This window comes from Calliopsis andreniformis, chromosome 8 (genome assembly GCF_051401765.1).
Source record: "Calliopsis andreniformis isolate RMS-2024a chromosome 8, iyCalAndr_principal, whole genome shotgun sequence".
Lineage (NCBI taxonomy): Eukaryota > Metazoa > Arthropoda > Insecta > Hymenoptera > Andrenidae > Calliopsis > Calliopsis andreniformis.
Window position 1 is genome coordinate 8063020 of NC_135069.1, and position 25357 is coordinate 8088376.

Here is a 25357-nt window from a genome sequence, read left to right on the forward strand (position 1 = left end):
GAAGAAAAAAAAAACTCACTAAGTAATTTTAATAAATTACAATTTTAACAAGCATATAATTCAAGTTACGACTTCGAAATTTGAAAATTTCGGGGATTCAATAAATATATGTGAGACACTACCACTTACAAAATGATAAAAACATTATATTGCTTAATAATAAACGTGCCCTCGATATTACTATATCAGTGTACTTGTTTCATTCTTTAATTATCACTATCATACCAGCAAAGTCTGAAGCAATGATATAAATGAAAGGAATTTCGCATTGTGACATTATTTTTCGATGGAAACATTTTTTATAAAAGTGCAATTATACATTTGTGATCTTAATAGAGAATTATTAACGTTGTGGGTAACTCAACACCTAATTTTGATAAAGTGTTCATGTTCGAAAGTCTTTCATAATATAAATACTGTTGCGATAACGAAGACTGACAATGAAACGGCAAAGATACATTGCGTTTATTTTAAGATGCAAATTGTGCATCTACTGACATCTGGTACTGTACAAAAAGCTAATATTTATCGATAAAAAGTTATTTTTATACCGTTCTTAATTACGTAAAATAAAAACAAATTATAATTCAACAGCTTGCAAACTTTTTCACTAGCTTTTTTTTTACGATACAAGAATACCAAATAATACAATCGATCAAATGTTCTACTTTATCAGAGATATGTTTATCTATCGTCGACACATCAGCACCATACATAACTGTGCGCCGATAATACTTATCCTACGCCGTAATAAAGCATTCTGTCATTGTTTTGTTCAATTATTTTACTTTACAATAATATATTCCCCTAGTTAGATTATTAGTAGAAGAAGATTGATAAAACAATCAGTAAATTATTTTTATTCTTATTTTCAAATTCCATACTTCCCTGATTTCATAATAGATGCCTCCACCATCTGTTTCAAACGAAAATCAATTCAGTTGCCGTTCTAACAAGTACGAAACTTAATCATCATTCCTATCTCTAACGCGATCGAAAAACGGAGTGTGCATAATTTTTTAACTCGTCAACGAAATTGACAACTCCTTATATTTTAAAAATTTGAAGTTCTATTATACAACATCGAGTTTGTTAATTAGCAGGAGGACGGTATATGCGTCACGTGACAGCTGTGCAGGGCTCCGATTGGCTGTTGGATGCACTAGAAAGAGAGAGACATAGAAATGCATCGGTCAAAGAATGGGTATAAGAGGTAACCACAGTCAGTTGACAATAGCGTTCGATGGAGGTTGGAAAGGTCGTAAATTGATACGCACATTCTTTTAATAACAGCCATTATACGTCGTTATCCTACAGTAGAAGCAGCAAAAAAATTTGAATTTGGTAAACGCTTCTTTCGAAGAAGTTGAGAAAGGATACAAGGGAAGATGAGGGCCTTGATCGTACTTTGTGCGATACTAGCTGGTGAGTGGAACAATTATTCAGCCGTTCAATGCCGATTCTTTTCTTTGTTCATGACGCATTCCTTTATTTCAGACCCTCAATCGTTTTTTCGTTAATTCGTTGCATTCGCCTTTATAGTTCAAGATCTCGTTTTTTTACGCCACACTTTTCGAATCTTATCAGACGTGTGCGCACTACTGTTATTGTGCCTTGAATCCATAACATTGTGTAGATTATTTCGTTCAAATATAATTGGCTGAATGTTTATTAGCGACAGGAATTTTCTTGCATTATTATAATGAATAATCGCGATGCTATTACTCATAAGGGATGAGACTTGCTATTGGGATGTATGAGATGAGTCAGTGACCACTAATTACCTTGAAATATTTTGATTATTAAGAATATCGTTCTGTGTATATTCTTCTTTCTATTCTTTGTTTGTTACACCTAAAGTTAGTTAAAGCAGAAATGTTTTAGATATAACTTTGTTGTGGGTATTCTTGAAAACAGTATTGAAAATAACAATGGGTGTTACCAATTCAGTTTTAGAACAATTTTATTTTTGCATTTAGGTAAATACCACATAGAAATCAATAAATAATAAATGTTCAGATAAGTAGCAATTACATTTTAAATGAGTGCAGATAATATTTTTTGTTTAATTTTGTATGTTTCAGTATCTACAGCTCAAGTAGTAGTTAACGATGTAGTCCCAAGTCCTATTTTAGGCAGAAATAGATGTACATGGGGTCCTTCGTTTTGGTGTGCAAATATTCAGTAAGTTTGAGCAACCTCCTTGTAAAAATGTTAGATAAATATATATATTCTATGAACCATTGAAAAGAGGACAGAAGACTTTTTATTTAGAAGTAGCACAGTTATTCCGCTTTAAAATTAATATAAATGAATTATTTAAAACACATTACAAATATAGTATCAGTTTCTCAGATTAGGATGTCGGTCTTGATATTTTTTTAATTTTTACTCATTGTGTATTTATTTACAAAGATTTTACTTACTATTTGAATGTTGTAGTTCAGCAGAGAACAAGTACTCAAATATTATCTAAGATAACATGTACTAAAGTAAAAAATCAGTCAAATATATTATTATTGAAATAATAATTATGCTTGTTAGAAAAAAGATATATAATTAAATTAAAATTATTAGAATTTTCAAAAGTAAAACTTCTTCTAAATTTTGTTTTTTATAATAATTGGATTACTATGATATACTACATGCTTGATATAAATTAGAATGATGTTAAGATAGTTTGTCCAACATGAATATAGGAACTCAGCTAAGTGTAATACGACTAAGGCTTGTATTAATATATCATGGAAAAATATGCAAGTACCAGAGGATAATGATAGTGTGTGCAAAGTTTGCAAAGACATGGTTCAGCAAGCTCGTGACCAACTACGTAGTAATGAAACTGAACAAGACTTGAAGAATGTTTTTGAAGGAAGTTGTAAATTGATTCATGTTCAACCAATAGTAAAAGAATGCATAACAATTGTGGATCAGTATATTCCAGAACTTGTAGAAACAGTAGCATCACAAATGAACCCATCTGTTGTTTGCACAGTAGCTGGACTTTGTAATTCTGCTCATATTGATAAGTTGCTAGCAGAAAATGGACAATCTACATCTAAGGTAAATTTAGTATTTACTTGATATATATTTTCTTTAAGATTATTCAAGAAACTTATCATTAGGTAATAAAGCAAATATTTGATCACAAATATTTGATCGCAAATATTTTAAGAAATTGCATTAGAGGAAGGGATCAGGGCTGATTGACACATCTAACAGTCGCTTGTATAACTTCTTTTTCATTGAATATTTGGTAGTTGCAACTATTATCACTCACTGTTGATTATTTCTACTACTCAAAAGTAGTAGAAATTTCTACTATTCTTACAGGAACAGCAGTGAAGAAGAAACTAGCAGAAAAACATGCAGAAACGGAAAGAAAACAGATAAAAAGAAACAATAACTTTGTATAAAACAAAGTTCCAAATTTCACTAGTACATTATGCAGAATTTTTATTAAAAACATACATTTACTTCTATGATATTACACACACCCCTGTTACTTTGCAAATTATTTATATGATATTTCTTATGTCCCTGTTATTTTGCAAAATAAAAAACATTTATTAATCTTTCAAGTATTTTCATAAAAATATTGCCATTTAAGATACCCCACAATAAATACCCCCTTGATAATCAACCCCAACATTATGTTATATTCCCAATGTATTACACTATCCCCAAAGATACAAAAATTACAAATACTTTTGATCACACTGAGATTAGTGTTTTTTTACAATCTCAAATATTAATTTTTTTCATTTCTATAACAAAATATTTCAAACATCAAATAAATAGGAAAAAATTCTTCATTAAAAAATGTGACAATCATCTCCGATCTTCTCTGTAATAAGTCAAACTGAAAACAATTTACGCATTGAATATTTTTGTCAATGTATGGTTCGTATGCATTATGTTTTAGAATTACGAACTTAAAGCTGTTTCTTTGGCGAAAGATGAACTTGAACCAGATGAATGTTCAAAATGTTTCACAGTTGCAACACATATGGAAATTAAATTCAATGCTACTCCGCGCAATGAACTATTGCAACAATTGCTCAATTTATGCTCAGATCTTGGTACATTTTCTGATGCTTGTGCAGCAGTTACTTTGACTTATTTTGATACAATTCAGGGTCATTTAAAAGAAAATTTCAAAGCTAAAAATATATGCCATTTATCTGGTCAATGCAGTGGTAAATTTCATGTACACGAGGATGCTGACACGGTAAGATTATAGGGGTTGTGTAAGTTTATAATACTGTGTTCTTAAAATACTATGGATTTATTTATATACAAAATACGTATCAGGGATTAAATGTACAAATTGAGCCACTATCAACTGTTGGAGTGGTTGATATGAACGATGATCTTCCATGCAAACTCTGCGAACAACTTGTTGGACATTTAAGAGACCTTTTAGTAGCTAATACTACGGAAACAGAATTTGAACAAGTTTTGGATGGATTATGCAAACAAACGAAATCATTTGTAAACGAAGTAAATACTATAAATTTGCTATTTACATATTTATATATGAACTAATTTACTACTCATACATATCTTTTTTAAGTGTACATCTATAGTCGATGAATATTATCCACAAATTTATGAATATCTCACGAAAGGTTTAAATGGTAATGCTGTTTGTAAAATGGCTGGATTGTGTCCTGCCCCTGGAAAACGATTACAGGTATGTACTTTATCCAATAATAATGCATGTAATATGTAGCTATTATAATATATCCAATAAGACTAATTGTACATTTTATGTTTTATAGGATCAACAGATTAGGCCTTTATTACCCAGCAATATAGCAGAAACAGGAATGCGTCTTTTCCAAGAAGCGAAGAAAAATTTGGAAAATGAGAAACATAAAGATTCCAGCCAATCAGAGGTTGAAGCAATGCAGTTACCTATTGAAAGATTAGTACCTTTTCCCCTTTCTGAGGATGGGATAGGTGTGAGAGGCAAAGAATCATGTGCATTGTGTGAATATGTACTACATTATATACAAGATGCTGTAACTAACCCTACTGCGGAGGTAAAAATTGTACACAACAATAACATGTGTATGGTACGTCTATAATTTGATAAGTAAGACAGATATGATTTTTACAGGATAAAGTTAAGCAAGTATTGGAAAAAGTATGTAAAAAATTACCAGAATCTATTGAAGGCGAATGTTCGGAATTTATAGATAGTTATGGAGACGCAATTATAGCTTTATTAGTTCAAGAAATTGATCCATCTCAAGTTAGTACACTTATTTTGTTACATGTTAATGACTGTAATCGAAGCAGAAATTATACAAGAAATAATTTTAGGTATGTCCTATGCTACACTTATGTCCTTCTCAAAGACTAATGCAACTTTGGGAAAGCGTTCCAACCAAATATATGCTCGAATCAAAAGAGGAAAAGCCTAGTTGTCCACTATGTTTGCTTGCAGTAACACAAGTTTATGATGTTATTAAAAATAATAAGACAGAGGTTATAGCAATAGTTTAATTATTTTGTTGATAACATATTCGAACATATAATATCATTAAAAATGCATAATTATCCTTTCAGGCTAACATACAAGCTGAGCTAGATAAATTGTGTACTCATTTACCGCGTAGTTTGAAAGATCAATGCATAAATTTAGTGGACGATTACAGTAAGCAGATAATAGAACTGTTACTTGCAGACTTGAAACCTAGCGAAGTATGTGCTTTCCTTAAATTATGCGATGCTACGCAAAATCCTGGTCCGAGCAAAATATTTAATACCAAAGCTGACGAAGAAATATGTAGGCCATTTCAATGATTACATATTTATTATTCCTCAAAGAATTCCCCTTAATAAATGTATAAGTTACTGTAATTGTTTACTTTATTTCAGTGACTAATGAAATACCTAACTCCATAGAACATGTTAAGGAATCGAGAGTTAATCCGAAGTTCCTTGATGATGTTTGCGAATGGGCTGTAGAAGCAGTACTGAAACGAGTGGGTACTGATAAGAACAAGCAAAGAGTGGAAAACGAAGTACACCATGTATGTGGTCATCTGTCCAAAGGTGTTTCTCGTGAATGTAACAAGTTGGTTAACAAATACGGTGATAGATTGATCGATTTCATATTGGAAGATTTTGGTCCTTCAGCAGCTTGCGCTGCAGTCGGTCTTCGCAGTCTTCCCGAGGCTTTAGTGGCATCAGATCAAGGTATTTCAAAGAGTTGGGTTTAGTAATGCCCTCTGTGTATAATATCAGTGTTTCTGTCCATAATTATGCAGATGTTTTTGTAGAAAAGTCCGAGGAATCCAGAATAAGTTTAAATCCTTTGGAAGATGTTTGTGAAGAAGCCTTAAAATTGGTACTTAAACGAGTAGGTACTAGTAAGAACAAGCAAAGAATAGAAAATGAAGTACACCATGTATGTGGTCACCTGCCCAAAGGTGTTTCTCGTGCATGTAACAACTTGGTTAACAAATACGGTGATAGATTGATCGATTTCATATTGGAAGATTTTGGTCCTTCAGCAGCTTGCGCTGCAGTCGGTCTTCGCAGTCTTCCCGAGGCTTTAGTGGCATCAGATCAAGGTATTTCAAAGAGTTGGGTTTAGTAATGCCCTCTGTGTATAATATCAGTGTTTCTGTCCATAATTATGCAGATGTTTTTGTAGAAAAGTCCGAGGAATCCAGAATAAGTTTAAATCCTTTGGAAGATGTTTGTGAAGAAGCCTTAAAATTGGTACTTAAACGAGTAGGTACTAGTAAGAACAAGCAAAGAATAGAAAATGAAGTACACCATGTATGTGGTCACCTGCCCAAAGGTGTTTCTCGTGAATGTAACAAATTGGTTAACAAATACGGTGATAGATTGATCGATTTCGTATTGCAAGATGTTGCGCCTGCTACAGCTTGCCTTATAGTAGGCCTTCGCGACCTTCCAGAGGATTCAGTGCCACTAGAACAAGGTATTTCAAAGAATTAGAAGACATGTTTATGATTTACATTTTGTACTTTATTCCTTTTCGTCTTTACGTAGCATCTGAAACGGAGTGTTCCTTGTGTGAATATGCGCTACATTATGTACAAGTTGTTGCGCCAGACCATATTACGAAGGTATGAATATTATGGCGCTTATTTTAAGGAATAAGAAAAACATAATATTACATACTGCTTTATCAGCATAAAATATAATTTTATTTAATTCACAGGACGAAGCTACAAAAGCAATAGGGAATGTTTGTAGCAAATTACCAGAATCTATGGGAGATATATGTTCAGAATTTGTGGCAAGGCATGGTAACGCTATTGCAAGCAAATTAGTCCAAGCAATTAAACCAAATCAAGTAAGTATATTTACGATATTTTATGTAATAATCACATCAATAAAAATAGAACTGATGATAAGAATAATTTTAGGTATGTCCGGTATTGCGTTTATGTCCTTCTAAAGGGTTGGTGGAAGTTGAAGAAACTGTACCAAAAGCACATAGGCCTGAAACAAGAATCGACAAGCCTAGTTGTCCATTTTGTAAGATGGCTGTAAAAAAACTTTATAATATTATTAATAACGACAAAACAGAGGTTATATCAACAATTCAATCAGTACTTTATCAGCAACATGTTTAAACATGTAATGTATATTAAAAAATATATAATTCTTTACAGAAGAACATAGAAGCTAAGCTAGATAAACTTTGCAACTATTTACCAAACAGTATGACAGATCAATGCAAAGACTTAGTGAAAGGTTACAGCAAAGAGATCATAGATCTGGTACTCGCGGATTTGACACCTGACGAAGTATGCACTTACCTCGAATTCTGTGACGCAAAACAAAATCTTATACAGACAAGCATATCCAGCCTCAATCAAGTTGATGAACTTTGTAAGCTATCCAAGTTGTCAAACATTCGTAATTCTTATAATAATACAGCCTGATGAATTTATACATTACTGTAATGACATATATTTTATTTCAGTCACTAATGAAGTGCTTGGTTCCGTGGAAAGTGTCGAAAAATTGAGAGTTAATCCAAAGTTTCTTGATGATGTCTGCGAATGGGCTGTAGAAGCAGTACTGAAACGAGTGGGTACTGATAAGAACAAGCAAAGAGTGGAAAACGAAGTACACCATGTATGTGGTCATCTGTCCAAAGGTGTTTCTCGTGAATGTAACAAGTTGGTTAACAAATACGGTGATAGATTGATCGATTTCATATTGGAAGATTTTGGCCCTTCAGCAGCTTGCGCTGCAGTCGGTCTTCGTAGTCTTCCCGAGGATTTAGTGGCATCATATCCAGGTATTTCAAAGAATTAAGTTTATTAATATCCTCTGTATATAATATCAGTACTCCCGTGCATAACTATGGAGAAGTTTTTGCAGGAAATAGCGAAAAATCGAGATTAGGTTTAAATTTTTTGGAAGATGTTTGTGAAGAGGTCGTAAAGGTAGTAGACAAACAAGTGGGTACTAACAGGAATAAGCAAAGAGTAGAAAACGCAGTAAATGGCGTGTGTAACGATGTTCCCGAGTTACTTTTTGGAGACTGTAACAAGTTGGTTAATGAATATGGCGACAAACTTATCAACTCAATTTTGAGTTCTACTATTCCATCAATAGCTTGTTCTGCAATAGGTCTTTTCGACTTTCCCGAAGATTTAATTCCAGCGTATAAAGGTGATATTTTTGACAATGACGCTTTTCAATATTTAGCGTATCGATAGTGATAACAGATTTATATTCCATGTCGTTTTATATCCTTTAGCTTCGGCAACAGAGTGTGCTGTTTGCAAATCTCTTATATCAGCCATAGAAGAACTTTTGGCTGACGAACATGTTGATAACGGTATTAAACATGTAGTGGCTAAAGCATGTAAATATGTGCCAGGGAAGTATGGAAAGAAGGTATGTTAATTTGTCGTTAATATTGTATAAATTGGATTTTTTTGTTATTTGCAATAGGTCTATAATGTGATTTTATTTTTAGTGTGTGTCATTAGTTAATTCATATGGACAGAGTATAATAAACCTTATAGAAGCACACAATGATACCAAAAAAATATGCAGTCGTATTAGTCTTTGCACAGCGAGAGATTATTCAATGGTTTCTTTGGAAAATTCACGAAGGAAACGATCGTATGAAAAGGATCCAACAAAACGCTGTACATGGGGGCCTGCATATTGGTGCTCCACGAATGCAACGGCGGTTGAATGCAAAGTAAATGAACATAATTTATGATCATTATATTTACATCATCTATTATGTATGTGTTAATTAATAAACTTTCCTTGTTTTTTCAAGGCTGTCGAGCATTGCAGGGAGAACGTGTGGAGAGCCGATTTTGCCCCACCTAAAAATAATGCTTAATTTCAGTACTGTATGTTAAAAAAAAAAAATAAATTGAATAATCTTTTAGAATTACTGTTCGGCTGTACGTTTCTACATCTTAAAGTGTTTAATGGTAAGATTCTTATGTATATGTTATATGAATGATATTAAAAAATTATTGTTTCTCTGTACTTTAAGAAAACACGATTACCCGTTTTTTATGTAAAAATATGATACCTAAATGATATTTAACGGAAAGTCATACAGAAAGTACATGTAAAATTAATTCTATACTTCAATTTTTTTACACTATTACAGAAGCATCAATTGGTAGTTATAAGTTCATATTGTGTACTGTTACTGTATGAATTCTGAAATATACAATTGTATTAAAAAAGTTTATATATATTTTTTGGTAATTATGGACATATTTCTTTATATATTTAACTTTATTGGATTAATTACCGTCTGTGATAATAAAATGTTATTTAGTAAAGTCCCATTTTTTATTGTTTTCCTTAGTTTTCCTTATCTTTTACTAAAGGAGTGTTAACATATTTTTCTTACTATTAATTCCGGAGAATATAATTACAATATAATATAATTAGTATATTATAGAAGACCATTACAAATAGATTCCATACTTAGTTAAATAAAAAATACAGAAATCCTTTTTGTATTCAAGAATTATTGTACAATAGATCCATTAGCTGAATTCTAAAGAGTTACTTTTTATTTCTATTCGTCGGATTTTACGATATTTATTTTAATTCGTCGAAAAATATAAATACTGTATTCTTAATGATTTCTTCAATTAATTTATTAAAACATAAGATCTAAGTACACTATTTTATTATGCATGGCTTAAGTAACATAAAAACGAATTAAAAAAATTATTTGAAGTGTATCACTGAAGCATTTAAATACTTTAATAATTACTTAATAATTATACTAATAAACTTAATATGTTAGAGTATATTACAAACAATATCTCTGTAAGAATACTGCATTATTGATTGTGCCGGTAATTATGTAACTGATCAAAGTAAAAAATTTAATAAAGTTGAAATTATCATTTATTTACTGTTACATTGATCTACGCTACAATATAAGTAAAAAGTTCAAACTTTTAAAATGTTTTATTTAGACCACTTTCATATCGATACAATTATATATTTGAATAGATGTTATTTCCCGCCATTATTATTTAAGACGGACGCCATACTTAAGAATTCGAATTCCGCGCCTGGTCATTCCTTCCCTGGACGCGCTGGAGGACAGACGTATCTCTTGTCGTAATAAACGAGTTTAAAATAATTAATAGCGGTTCCTGACGACTTTCAGAGGTATATTTCTTTAATTTTAACATACTACTACACATTTAATGAAAAATCTACTTCAATTTCGATAATTTTAACATATAATACTAGTTTGAAAAATTTCTTCTCGTCATTCTATAGTTACACTATTACTTGACGATATATTTCAGCTAATAGTTTCTTTTATCTTCGTAAATTTATATATATTTAATGATTTTCGAATGCTATTTCTGTTTTTACGTAATTTGTGATAAAATATTGACGATATACTGTCTCTTATATGATATACTTTATATACTCTAATTATTACATTTTTATAGTTTCAAAGTCGAAATTCATGTAGTATTGTGTGTATTTTACTGATTTTAGTTATATTTTATGTATTTTTTAATAGGTGAATAATAGAAAATTGCACATTTTGCTTCGTGAAGGTGACCGTAGTTCTATAAGTGCTCTGAGAATCTCTCGCACTTATTTTACTATTTCGTATAATGGCTGACGCGTGTCGCTACAATCGTCACCTGAGGATTTCTCACGATTACTATTCTTTCGATTCTCGAAGCTGCGCGCGCAGCTCACTTTGAACGGAATGGCGCTGGAGAGCAGAGCTCATCGTAAAGGTAAGTTTTTTACTATTTTCTCTAATAATATTGCAGAATTTGTTGATTTTTCATGTCTTTTCGAAGAATATAAAGAATTATCGTGTTAATATGTAGGGAAATTCTATATATACTTTCATATATTATCAAATTTTCAAGTTGCATGAGACAGTGCTGTCTGACTTTCAAACGATAGAAACTTAGATGTTTAGAATCCGAAAAATATTGAAAAACTACTATAAAATAGATCATAAGTATACCAGTTTCTTCTTCTAGAGACAGTTTTATGATTTTATTGTCTCTGTTTATACTTGGCTTCATCGAAAGCTCTTCTTCTAAAACATTGAAAATATGAATAGTGGTTAGTATGCTTTTCAATTTTCAGAGCAATAAAATTTACAATAGTGGTTGAGGTTCTTTCCCACTCAATGACGAATTTTGTCATGTATTCGGTGGACGTCGGAGAGATAAGAGATCTTGATACCTTCATGAATATTAGCGTAAGTATATTGTATCTATTGTCATTTAATTACATTTAATTAACGTTAGTGCTCAGACGTACTATTACTATTATTTTTATCTAATATTAGTACATTATTCATAATTGTATTCTGATCTTTACTTCTTGATTGATAAATTTGATTATTTGTTAAATTAAATTAGAATCCTTTGCAGTATAATATAGATTCACGTAACACATTTATAATTATATAAATATATAAAGTTCAAATTTTTATTTTCTTTCAGTTACAGATTTCTTAAGGAACTCCATTTACTGGTATTTAGAGACTGAGGCGTGTTTCTGGGTTGATGAGTTCGGGCATCGAAACTTGAAGAATAATGTAAGCATTTATTTTATGTTACATTTTATTTTAATTTTAAATAAAATAGAATTAAAAAGTTTGAGTACAAATATTCTAATGCTTCTTATTTCCATTATTTCAGACCCAGCAGGCACCCCCTGGGTAATTCGTCGAGCTGCCTTCATCCCGTGGGTGTTAAGGTAACGCATGTTTATGGTTCCTCCGGTTACTCAACCATGTCGTAGGACGCAAAGGTCCTAAGCGACACGAGTTACTGGTTGTATTTTTTTATTGTTTGACGAGCATAGTGACCACGAGTACAGATTATACTCGTGAGTAATAACTTTTTTCTGTATATTTCTTATAATTAACTCAGGTTAGGCCTTTCTTGTACTTCGCGTTTTTTAATAAAATTAATCTTCTATTTGATTAATTTCTATTACAAGTTTGTTTTGGATACATGGATATCCATGATAGAAAAGACATTAAGATAAATGTTAATAAATCATGATACAATTTACTATAATGTGTTAATTATGATATAATAAGAATTATTTATTATTTATGAAGTATTTAATGTTTTTAAAGAAATATTAAAATATTCTTCTCGTTAAAGATTCGCGGTTTCGAAAGGAAATGTATTTCATTCTATGTACAAGAAGGCATTTCGTAATGAGCAGATTTCGTTGTCAAGTAATAAGCATGATCAACTATTTTCTCTTTTTTTTTGTAGAAACTTTACTTTGACAACGAGATTGCTTGATGGTGTTAGACAATTGAAATTATTTAAGTAATGTTTTTAATTGAAAAAGTAAACTCTTCTTTATTTATAGAAAAAATTTCGAATAGAGTTATATGCACATTGAATGCAATAAAGACTATACGTTATTGTTTTTTGCTAGATTCTATAAAAATTAGTCATTTTCTTGCAAATAATATGCTAGCAATTTTATTTTAGTAAAGTTACTTCTGTTGAAAAGAAAAATTGAAAGATTAGATTCTTTAGATTCACTAATCTCTTTTTTAGCTCAGGATTTTCAGGTACCAATCCCGTACCTGTCACTTTCCACCCATTCACGTGCCCAGGTGCTACTTGGATGGGTGAAAGCGATGGGGCACGATGATCTAGCTATAAGAATTTAACAACAATATTTAGCGACTGGCACTGCTTAGTGTATCGTGCTCGACGTATTTCCACTTGTGTGTGTGTGGTTAGGCTGTGGAATTGCGTCGATTTTTTGTAAAAGTAGTATTCACATATAACATATTCCATTATTATCCATGATGATACTTTAAGTACTTTATGGAATATGTGCAAATATAAAACAACAATAATAGACACAAAATGTGTATTAGTAATCATTACACTTTACTAAAACAATTTTTGTCAATTCTCCAAGTTTATACTCATTCGCAATGGTCACTAGCCTTTGCCAGTCGATTTCAGGAAAATGGTACGTACTCTAGAGTGTGCCTGTTGTGTGCCAAGCTCGGGTGACGGAGGCGTCCCGGGACGTCCTCTCTAGTTTAGGCCCCTGCACCCGGGTGTCATGTGTGAGAATCGTGGAGTGAAAGGGACGTGGGTGGGGGGCGGAGGGGGGTCGCGACTGGTGTGATTGTGTGACTGTCTTTTTGCCATTTCTTAAATATAGGACTATGGAATCAATTAGATAGGCAGGTAGTTTACCTTCTGGTGTGAATGTTAGATATAAGTAGGTAGGGCTGGGGCAAGTCATCACAGTCTCTCTGATCGGGTAGGCGCGTTCTCGCGTGATGACTTGTTTCCGGGGTAATCCATTTGAAGAGTTAAGAGTGAAGCTGGCGCGATAGGAGTATGCCATCGCCTCAGTTCTACTTCTTGCTGTTCAAATTCAGCGACATTGCACTAGGGTCGCTGAGCCGCGGTCGGAAGGATAGGTTCGAACGTTGTGCCCAAGACTCTGCACGCGTACACGAACAGAGATTTCTTGGGAGTTCTCAACTTCCATGCAATCGTTGGTCGTGTTCTCGTGTTCTACCCGAGCTAGGGAATTTTAGTTGGTTCTCTATGAATCGGGGAATCTTGAGCACCTAGACATAAGTTTCAGGTGGGTGGACTGCCCGAAGAAAGAAGCTGAAGAGTCCTTGCAAGAATGGGAAACTACTAATGGCTCGTCATCCTTGGATGAGGAGTTAGTTTTGTTATTACTTTGTCACTATGCTCGTTTTAGTTTTGTAGTAGTAGTAATAATTTTATTAGATCAGCCAAATGCTGGTGTAATCATCAGCTTAGTCAGCGATATTGGGCAAATTGCGATTTAAATTAGAGTTTCGACAATCTTGATTGGTTTAAGATAACCGTATTTTTGACACAGTTATTTTGCATTATTCTTGCAATTATCTCATTGATAAATCACTTTTTTTTAAATTTATAGTATGGCTTTCTTTGATATTTCTTGTATTAGAGTTGCGAGATTGATTAGTCGGGTTTTTGGAAAAATCTTTTCAAATGTTTATTTCTTTTCTCCCATTAATTCATTCATTTTATTAAATTTATGATTGCGGTATGTACAGATTGATTGCATTTTTATACCGTGTTCCAAATTAAGACAGTGCCCAGTATTAAAGACTAATGTCAGAAAACCACCAAGCAGCTGACAATTGCATGATGGTTTTCTACAGTTTTCAAAATATAATGCATGTTTTGGATTATTTGATGTGTATTATGTCGTATACAACACTTTAAAATTTTTCTTTATATTCGTTGAATTAACATGGTGACCATTTGGTAACATTTTTATTCAATGAAGTATGAAGACATATTGTGCATGATAAAATTATTTTCAACTTGTTTTTGTTTTTGAATTTTTATTGTGTTTTTGATAAATTATATGATGTTGTAAAGGAAATATATACTCATATAATTTGTCTTTGAAAAATAAATGTATTTTGCTATGTTTTATTTCCTAGCGCCAAGCATGGCTGCTTTTTTAGCGCCCTTATCTGGCTGCTTTTTTAGCGCCCTTATTTGGCTGCTATATGTATTTTTTCCATCATATTCAATGATTATTTTTAATTGAAAATATTATTAAAATGTGAACTAATATTGAAAGCTGATTTATTTTTCAGAATATTTTTCAAACTGAATTTTGTTATTTACAACATTATTTATCCTGATCGAAGTGAATGCTTTAAAGAGATTAGTTATCACTGTTCAAAATCGCTTATAAATTTTTTTTTATAGCAATGTTTATATTGAAACTTATAAACGAATTGCTATTAATATATTACATTTGTTTCTGAGATTTCTTTATGGTAAAAAAAGTTTGTTCACATTTGTTGCTTTATTTCATGACATGATACAAATTTGTGTTAAGATTATACAGATTTTGTCACTTTGTTCTACTTGTATTTAGCTGATTACTTTTAAAAGTACTATTTATTAATAACCTGATTGACAATTACTTGAAAGGAATCAATAGTTAATTTAACATGAGAAATAGTAAAATTATATGAATAAAATTATAACGAATACAGAGCCAATCAAATTTCTGAATATAAAAATTGAACTGAGCAAGAACTTTTTAAAAAATTCTTTACTGTTTTAATGAAGTGATATTATTGTCTATTTTCAATATAATTGAAGTTATTGAAATACAATTTTAGTTGAGCACTTGCAATTCCAAAGTTTCAGTATCAAATAGTACACATGTATTTTCTTAACAGAAATTTTAATTAAAAAATACCTAGAACATGCATGTAAAAATGTATCATTACAAATGTATCGTGTATAAATATTTTCATGAAATCTTTTTAGTCTTCATTTCGATCAGGAAATGCAGATTTTTGAGTAACATATTTGTGTGTACCTATAATTGGTTTTCCTTGAGGAATCATTTATATTGATTGTATCTGTTATTAATCAATGTAATAAGTTTCTATTCCAGAATTTTTCTAGCAGAAGATAGGCTTATAATAACCAGCAAACTAAAATTTTGGAAGAATATAGGAGAATGATCGATTAACTTGAGATTGAAATGGAACATGCATTTAAAGGAAACTATTACAAGATTTTATATCAAAAAGCTATACTTCTTTTTGATATTGAAAATGAAAGAAAATTGAGGATGTCTGGATTATGGAATAAAGGTGAGGATGACGAAAAATATTGGTAAATTACTAGACTATTAGAAATGCACATTATTATAAACCTGTTTTCGTATACCTTCTTTGTATTTGTATATCTAATTAATGAATCTTCATTTTAATGAAATGAAGACAAAGAATAGAAATCTGTAATTGTATTCATATAATTAACAATCGATGAAGTGGAAACTTCAAGTTTTGCTATGATAATAGCATTAGCAATAATTTTGCTATGCAGTTTTGGTACAAACGAATATATGGGATAGACTGGGCAAGCAATACTTTTACTATTCTGTTTGCAATTACTTTTCTTTATCACCTGTACTCAGCGATTAGTATTCATCGCTAGAATTTATTATTTCTTGTATAAAAAATTAGGCATCTCACTTAGAATAAATATTGTAACTCAGTTATAAGCTTTTTGCAGCAATATATCTTTCGTAAATAGCATTTTCGCTGAAATTTTAGGGATAAATAGGGAGGATAGTTTAGTGGGACATCTTGTACATTGGATGGTATAGTAGGAATATTTTTTCATTTGCTGCATTACCAGCGCCAGCGATAAAAACAATGCATTTCCTGCATCTATCGCTCGAGGGTACTTGAAAACCAGTGGTTCATCTAGAAGTCGGTATTTCAGAACACGAATCACGAAATTCCATAAGCTGTCTAGTTTATCTTATATACTCGTCTGTGCTTGCACTTGCACACAGTATAGAAGTTTACCGTCAGGTGGCAGTAAACAGCTTGCGACGTATTTTAATTTATTTTTTTAATTTTAAGTTTGAATTTCAAATTAATTTCTTATTTTCAAATTAGAATATAATATATTATATACTACAAACAAATACTTCAATTGATCAAATATCTTAATTGCCTATCTTACATTATATAATTTAATCGTGCAATATTGTCTGCCTAGAACACGACAGTAATTTTATAATGCAAGTTTAAATAAGTTTCATTGAATTATTTGAATATCAATGACAAACATCCTTTCGATAGATTCGATATCAGTATTGTACTCTACCATCATGATACATGGAGTTAGAAAAAGTTAGAGTTTCTCTGTCGAGAGAAACTCACAGTGCAAGTTTGGTTTTCGACGATCCTTCGTGTTTGTTCCTTAAACTTATTCGAACTGTAACCACGTGCTGTTTGTAGGGATGTTGTATTGTAACAATACTGTTGGCTTGCGCGCAACTTCGGAAGTGCTGAAGCAGTCGTTTTCGCTTTTCCAATAGGAAATAGATTTCGAATAAATTGATTTAACGTAGCGTTGTTCTATGTGTATAATTTTAGTGCTGTAGGTACATGCTTACAAGCAAACAAATCGTTTTCTAAAAGCACATATTATTGAAAATTTAGTTTTAGTTCAAATTGACTGTAATATACTTTTCAGTTTCATATCACAAATTAATATTTCCAGTTTTCTGAATTTTTACGCTTATAATATTCTAGTTTGCCGATTTTTCAATCCCGCAATTTCTGAAATTCAGAGCTACTAAAATTAAACAGTACTTGTATGAAAAAAATGAGTATTTCATAATTGAAAATCAGAGGAATTGGAATATTAATTATTAATTTAATTGTTTGAAAATATTTCTTAGTTGTATATTAAACGGGCTGACCCTAAATTTAGAATTATTGCGATGCCTCGACTGTACACTTCTCATTCTTCCTGCTCTGTACTTCTATTGTTCTTCGAGTGATAATGAGCTCATAAATAGTCTGTAATCATCGAATAAGACACAAGCTACAGTACATTCTTTAACACATACATACACGAGTCGTCATGCTTTTCTTCATGAACGACAGGTTTATGTCTTCGCTCGTCACGCCTCTACCTGCTGAACGAGACAGCCATACTTCTTCTTGCTCTTCCTCTTCTCTTCATCTCTTAGAGAGAAATTTTAATCATTTAAAAAAGAAATTTCGTAAAGGCAAACTAAACTCTAAAATACGTATAAATGTTACAGTAAGTTTAGTTAGATATTACCATTCTATTATGGTAATGCACAATACACTGTTTGAATATTATGAATATTTAAGTACAAACTTAATCACTATACAACATACTGGAATAGTAATAATATTCTAACATAGGTATACCTACTCAAATATTCGAAATTTGTTAGTAAAATTTGAATACTTATATAGGGTGTTCGACAACAGGTGTCAGAGATTTTAAAGAGTGATTCTCCATCCGAAAATAAACCGAAAATGAAGATATACGAAATTGCATTTGGGGTCTCGTTTTCGAGTTATTAATTGTACACATGAAATATGTCTGACTCGAGTCTAATTCTACTTACTTCGCTGCATCTGACCTGACTAACGTACTTCGACAGTAGAATAAGTCCAAAGTCAGACACATTTCACACATATTTTACTCTTCAACAATTAACAACTCGTAAACGAAGCTCCAAATCCAATTTCGTCTTATTTTAGAAGTACTCTCTGTATCCCTCAAATACTTATAAAACATTCAGATACTAAATTATTTATACAGTCTTAGCTCTAGCACTGACTAGCGTCTTTCCATGCTTCCCTCGAGGAACTCTCTTCCGTGTCGCTCTCGATGGTAGATAAACTTACCAATGAATCCTTGCGTCCTCCTCTACCTTCCTCAAACTGAAAGAACGTTCGAGTTTTCTTCGCTGCGTATGCTTGGACGTGCGGGTGTTTTGCCCACGCACGTGCGAAGCCCACGCGATTCTTAATGCGAGTCGTGTCAGCTGCGTAAAGAGCCGTAGGCTAGCTCCGTGATACACACGCGCGTGTGTGGGATAGCCGATGTACACCCCCGTAGCCTTTGTCCAGCAGGATAATTGTCCACGCGGTCGAGTATCGGCGTGATATTGGTGTCGGATTCTGCCACACCTTCGGCTATTGTAAATCAATCGGTGGCCCTCCATATGGAGGGATCGAGCTCTACGTGATGGGCGCCTTTGTGCGTACCTTTAAGGAGACCACCGTGAGATCGAGAACGTTGGGCTTGGAGGAATTTGTCTCTTCAAGCTCTGCCTTTCTGGGGACTGTCTGGTGAAGGGTTGTTAGTCGACAGCGTATTTTTTGAGTAATATCGCACTTGTCACATTTATCGTACAGGTACTACGTTCTTTATAGTTTGCTGAACGTAGAAGGAGACGGTTAGTCAATGAGAGAGCGTCTAGTGCAGTGGCTTAGTGCACTGCTTATTCTACTGCAGTGCTTATTCTACTGACTTCACTGTCTCTAACTTTACATTGCCAGCAGTAAATAAGTCTCTAGTCAGACACATTTCACACAGTTAATAACTCTAAAATAAGCTCTGAACGCAGTTTCGTTATTCGTCATTTCCCTCTCATTTTGACACGTAGAATCACCCCCAAATATTCAGACTCTCTACAAAACACGAAAATCAATCGTGTTAGCTTTTACAGAAAAAGAAACTCAAAAATTTGAGTCACATATCGTTACAATTCGTAACTACACCGATACAATCGTCTGATCCATTCGACTACCACCCCAATACAGTGCTCCAGAATCGTACGCCAGGTAACAAGTAAACGCTGTCATGGGAAATTCCCCTGAAACCTTGATCTGTCGCATATCGGGATCCAGGAATTTACGAGCGTCGCTGCGCCGTTAAAGCTTCGCGAGATTTTATCACGAATTTTTGGTGCGTCGTCCCCCCGTGTCGCCAAACCCACCCCTACCTTCCGCCTCCCCCACATCCGCCGTGTAATCTGGCCGTTAATTCGACGGAGAGTTGGCCCTTACGTACAGTTCGTGGCTGGTGCGAGCCGAAACCGCGGCAGGGTGCATATGTAATTAATTTTTCGCGTTAGCCTCTCTCCCCCTGCCGCGCCGCCTGTCCCGCGGCACCGTGGCCCGCGCGTTTCGTACTTAGGGGCGAGTGTGGGGAGGGAAAGGGGAGGCGGAAGCACACCGATGCGAACGGGCACACGTTCATGGATCTTCGAGCCGGCGACCATTTCATCGTATCGAGGGCCGTGTTTCGCGTTCAGTGGAGAAACTCGAAATTGGAAAACGGCTGGTCCAGAACCAGCGAAATTAATTGAAGTCTGAGTGGCGAACGATGAAGGGGCTGAGGCAGCGGCCGTCCGTACGGGCAGAGTCGAGCGAGTAGAAACAGAGAGGGAAACGGGACGGGGTTGGACGAGGCGAGGGGGAAAAAGAGTGTTCCTCTTCGGGGAGGGAATGGGACAGGACGTGTCGCGGGAAGGGGCGAAAGGGAGGAACGATTGCAGAACTTGGCGCGGACAGGCTGGACACGGTGCTCGGATGGAACCGGGTCGTCTAATAACCGATAGTCTTTTTCTGAGTGGACACGGTCCCTGTTCTTTCGTCGAAAACAGCTGGTCCAAGGTACCGGGGAAAATTCGAGTTTAGTTTTATTTCGTCGGCGCTATTTGCTGTTCAGGTTTTGCCCCATCGTTTCCTTCTTTCGTTTTCTTCCTTTTCCCTTTTTTTTTCCTTTTTTTTGAAATAATTTGCAGCGATACGCGAGGTGGCAGTGAAATTATAGCAAAGGGTGTGTCGTATTAATGGTATGAAATATCGATCGAATTTGGTTGATTGGTTATCCGATTGTTTGAAAAAAATTATGCGGATTGTGAAGCTGTTGAGAGGTTTTAATGTTTTTTTTTTTTTTTTAATGAAATTGACAAACGTTTAATTATGTTTTTATACAATGATCAAGTATACAGAAAACTGAAATGTAGATATTTTTTATTAATTTCTAAAACATTATACGTGTGTTAGTAATTAAATTAGTAATTGTTATTCCAAACAATCAGAGAGAAAGAATTATAATTAAAGAGAGGGGCGAGTGTCATTACAAAATAATTTAGGCGACGTTCAATTTAAACGTTAATTAAATCTTTATTTAATGTTTAAATAATGAACTTACAAATTCAGTGCCTATCGAGTCGACATTCACTTCTACATATATGTATTCTATACATGTGTATCATGTGTTCTATTTTACAAAACCACAAAGTTTCATTAAAATCAGCGATCGACATTTCACCAATGCATTTTATCTAGAATAAAATCACGATAGAACTTAGGAAAAAATCAAAAATAACTTCTTTAGCGGGGCAATAGGCTTCTACACGGGTAACGTGTACGAGGCTGCATTTATTTCGCTCTGTTTTTGAGCGAGATCGATATTTAAAAGCTTGCCAAGTAAGGTACAATTTGGAAGCTCGGTTGACGAACAGCAAACATCGATAGACAATTCGCGAAGGATACGGTACGGGGAAGTGGAGAATCGTATGGATGTGTTAGGGCGTACATGAGTCGATGCACACCTCCCATTTGTGGAACTGCATTTCCTATAATCTGCGAGCAATCACTTGATAATTGGCTGGCTCCACTCTACACGTGTACACGTCTCCGTTCGTGTGCACATCCTCAGATGGGCAATTTGAAGGGTGAAAATTATTCCTCCTTCCTCGTTTGTTTCCGTTTCGTTTAATATTGGTGTCTTTCACTAGAAAGTTTTTTCGTCGAGAAATTTTAGCGATATACTATTTTGTGTTTGAATTTGTGCAGATACCTTTTGGATTTTCTTTGATGAACGTGACGATGATGAGATTTGTCGTAATCTGTTTTGGTACTGTGTTTGAACTTTGAGTTAACTTTTATTAAGTTTACAGGGTTGTCTAGAGAACCCTTTGAAGCCAAGTTTCATAGTGTTTGATTAAAGTAAAGCTGTAGTATTTTTCAAATATCTTTAGTACGTTTTTGGTATCATTTTCAGTTAAATATTTGTTTTAAAAAACAGTACAAAAAACACTACCATAGGGAGTGCATCACTTTATATGTTTATTCATATATTCTTTTACATATTATTATTTTTAAAATTCTGTTTTTAATTTCTTTTGAACTTAAAACCAAAATTCCAAAGTAAATAATATATTCTGTTACTACATGAGCTACACGATAGCATTTTCAAGCTAATAAAGTTATTTATCCAACAATTTAGAGTTGGTTAAGAAAATCCACGCCTTAAAATTTACAAACAGAACTTCCCTACATTTTCTAAGTTTGATATTATCTATACAACACGACCTTCGTCCTAAATAATAGCTATAAGTTACGGTTTACCAATCCTTTAAGTCTCTTACATAAACCAAGAATTGACCTAGATTGTCCTTACAGAATATTAAATCAGTGCGGTCTCTCATCCAATCTTAATACCACCGACCACCACTGTCGTTATCAAACGCTCATTATCGTCATCCAAAGGATCCCCTATACAGCGGCAAGTCGCGGGTGAACAGAGCAGCGAGTTCCTGCGGTTAATCGGACGTATCCCCGCAACTTTCCTCCCATTTATTTAGCAAAGTTGAATCGCATCTCCCGTCTGGCGCGCAGTAAAGAGGGAATCTTTCAGGAACAATAAAACGGACGCTTGTTGCGCCCGTTCTTGTTCGCCAGAATCTACCTTCTAGCCCGTCAACGCTGGTCGGTTGACTGTTGCCGCACCAGCAACCTCGTAGTCGTCGCGGAACTTTTCCTTGTCGTATTATACGCCGAATTTATTGCACTTTCTTCCACTTGTGATGCCAACCGAAAGGGAATTCCCCCTGGGCGTCGGTGGCGGCGATGGTCGGCGTAAATGCTCCGTGACTTGTACATACATTTACACGTAAATGACTCTCCAAATAGAAGTTTCACGCGCGCGCCTACGTGCCGTCTCGCTAGCCTGTTCGCTCGTTCGCTCGCGCGACGTGTTACGCTGGTAAATTGCTTCTGCGTCCGACAGAGTTTATTCTAGTAACACAGTTTCAGCGGCTCGCGAACGAGTTTGTTTGGGTCCATCTCGCTTAAGAGTATGCGGTCCTGTGCAGGATGCGGAGATGCATTGCAACCCTATTGCCAGGGTTGAGAGCTCGGTCGAGTATGCTGACTAAAAGCCCTTCGTTCTTCCTCCATATTTATGGAAAATGTGCCTTGTGTTTCCTCGTAAGAGATAAATGCAGAGAATCTGTAGGAAATTAGTGTTTGGTTCGTTATTTCGTTAGCCTGGTTTATTTCGTTATACGTTGCTTTGATGTCTCATTGTTAATTCAGAGGAAGTGGAGAAATTGATCGATTAATGAATAGTTGGATAAGGCTTAAGTTAATATATAGAGTATCCCTTGCCTCGTTAAAGCAGAAAGTTACAGAAATTGGAACATGATTTGTGCAAGAGTTATTTGATGTCAAAGTTTTGGGAAGATGTACTTGAAATTGAGCTTTATAGATACTAAATAGGTTCCAGAGAATTCTTCAATGTTTCTAGTAATTCTAGATCACAATTTTCTTGCTTAAGATCAAAAATGGGATGATCTGTTTTTATTTCCCTTTTATTTAAGTTATCACTTTGAATATAATTAGCGAATTGTTAAATGTTTATTTGAATAGTCTCTATACGCTACTACTTTTATGTTTGTATAAAACATTCTTTTTGGTAATTGACGATTTTTAAATACTCGTTTCCTTTTCTCAAATTTCAGTTGAAAGAGTTTTCATAGGGATGATTTAACATTTTTATTTATGTAGTACTCGAAACACATTTATCGCCTATGTCATCGCATAGTATTCATTGCTAAATTAATGCAGAGGAATTTTTGCATCGAAAGCAAGAACAATGCCTTTCATACTAAAAGAATGCATTCTCAGAAGCATGAACTATAATCACGTAACTTGACAACCACAGAGTGTCGTTGCAATTAAATGCATTTACTTGGAGTTGTGCACGCAATTTTCTGCTATTGTATAAGCAACAATTACGCTTACGCGATATTATACTCCTAACAGTAATATAATATTAAACAGTGTGAATTCTCCAAAGTTTATAATCAGCATGGAGCCACTTTCAAATATAATACTACAAATTGTAAAGCTTGTCTGTGTTAATTATGAAAACCTCGTTAATAATGTTGCATTCAAAATTACTTTTCCGTCATTAAAATTACACGAGGAAGCAAATATCATCAAGACGATCTATTATTTCTTTTCAAACTCTTTGAAAAGTTCTTTTGTTTTTCGTGTTCGAGTGCATCGTTAATTCATATTTGTTTAATTGCATTGAAAAAAAGGAAATTTTCTCAATGAATACTTTTGTTTTAATGTACAGTCGATGTATGGTTTCGTATTTCTGTTCCTAGTAAAGTATGTTACATATACTATGTTTATGTTCTTTATGTTTCGATTAGTTAAACAGAAAAGAATTTACAATTCAGCCAAGCATAAAATAAAACCATTAGATTTTGTTAAACTTTCAAAGAAAGGGAACGTCTATTTTAGTTGTAGACGGAAAAGTATTTACTTTTCAAGTTTCTCTGAGGCTAGGATTTACAACTAACTATTCTTCCTTTCTTCCATTTCGTTCTTAATCCTCCTGAATTTTTACTAGCTTACCCTCTCTAGACTTTCAGAAAAAGTTAATACCCAAAAAAGAATAATTTTATTTCTGAATAAATACTTTGTACGTATGCTTTTCAAATAACACATTATTTTTTCACGAAGCACTACCAGAAATCACTGAAAAGCTTTCATACTAGAAAATAAAAAATCTACCAAAACAAAACGTATCAATGTATTAGTCAACAGAAAAAAACAAATTTAGAGGCACTTCTTATTTTCTGTAACTTTTTGCTAACAAATAGTGTCTTACATCAAAGAAAAACAATTCCTAATGTCCTCCAAGATCTCGCGAAAGTCTCACAAAAAAATTCTCCGTTTTAGTTTTACAATCACATGAAACATTCATATCATAATTTTATTACTAGCTTTAATTCTCGTTTAATTTTCTTGAACTCTATAATCCTCACTATACTTCAATATAACGATATAATAAACCAAAACAAAAGTGTTAATACACAGCCCATAAACAGAAAAAATAAATTTAGTTACACCTCTTATTTTCTATAACCTTCTGCGAACGAATCACGTTCTTATATCAAACTAAAGCAATCCCTAAAGTCCTCCAAGACCTCGCGACGGTCCCACAAAAAATTTCGTCTTCACCAAACTTCCATCATAACCGGAAAATCCCTCATCGCTCGAATTCATCGCGACTCCCTTATCGCCGATTTCCCTCTCGCTGTCCAAAAGTGTGCAGGGGTAGGAGGGGCGCGGGCGGTGCGTGGCGAAAAACAAGCTCGGCGAAAAAGGGAAGAA

The 25357-nt window shown here is 33.7% G+C and overlaps 1 protein-coding gene across 2 annotated transcripts; it reads left to right on the forward strand.

Moving 5' to 3' along the window:
- Window positions 1–1232: 1232 nt before the first annotated feature.
- Sap-r (prosaposin) lies at window positions 1233–9535 on the forward strand. Of its 2 annotated transcripts, none has more exons than XM_076383247.1 (22): window positions 1233–1425; window positions 2085–2184; window positions 2700–3063; window positions 3926–4231; window positions 4315–4503; window positions 4577–4696; window positions 4785–5048; window positions 5126–5260; window positions 5332–5496; window positions 5578–5797; window positions 5890–6210; window positions 6294–6587; window positions 6671–6964; window positions 7036–7112; window positions 7208–7342; window positions 7416–7580; window positions 7665–7884; window positions 7979–8299; window positions 8374–8676; window positions 8765–8904; window positions 8987–9217; window positions 9302–9535. In XM_076383247.1, exons 1-22 carry the CDS (start codon window positions 1389–1391, stop codon window positions 9365–9367), a joined length of 4467 nt encoding a protein of 1488 aa, XP_076239362.1. In that variant the 5' UTR covers window positions 1233–1388; the 3' UTR covers window positions 9368–9535. The 2 variants fall into 2 exon arrangements, with proteins under 2 accessions (XP_076239362.1, XP_076239363.1); XM_076383248.1 differs by having other exon boundaries at window positions 8383–8676.
- Window positions 9536–25357: the final 15822 nt, after the last annotated feature.

Excerpts from the sequence above, each read along its gene's own strand:
- Sap-r (XM_076383247.1), top strand. The coding sequence starts at position 1,389 with ATGAGGGCCTTGATCGTACTTTGTGCGATACTAGCTG. Across the intron at positions 5,049-5,125 it reads TAACTAACCCTACTGCGGAG|GATAAAGTTAAGCAAGTATT; the intron begins GTAAAAATTGTA and ends TGATTTTTACAG. Across the intron at positions 5,261-5,331 it reads AAGAAATTGATCCATCTCAA|GTATGTCCTATGCTACACTT; the intron begins GTTAGTACACTT and ends AAATAATTTTAG.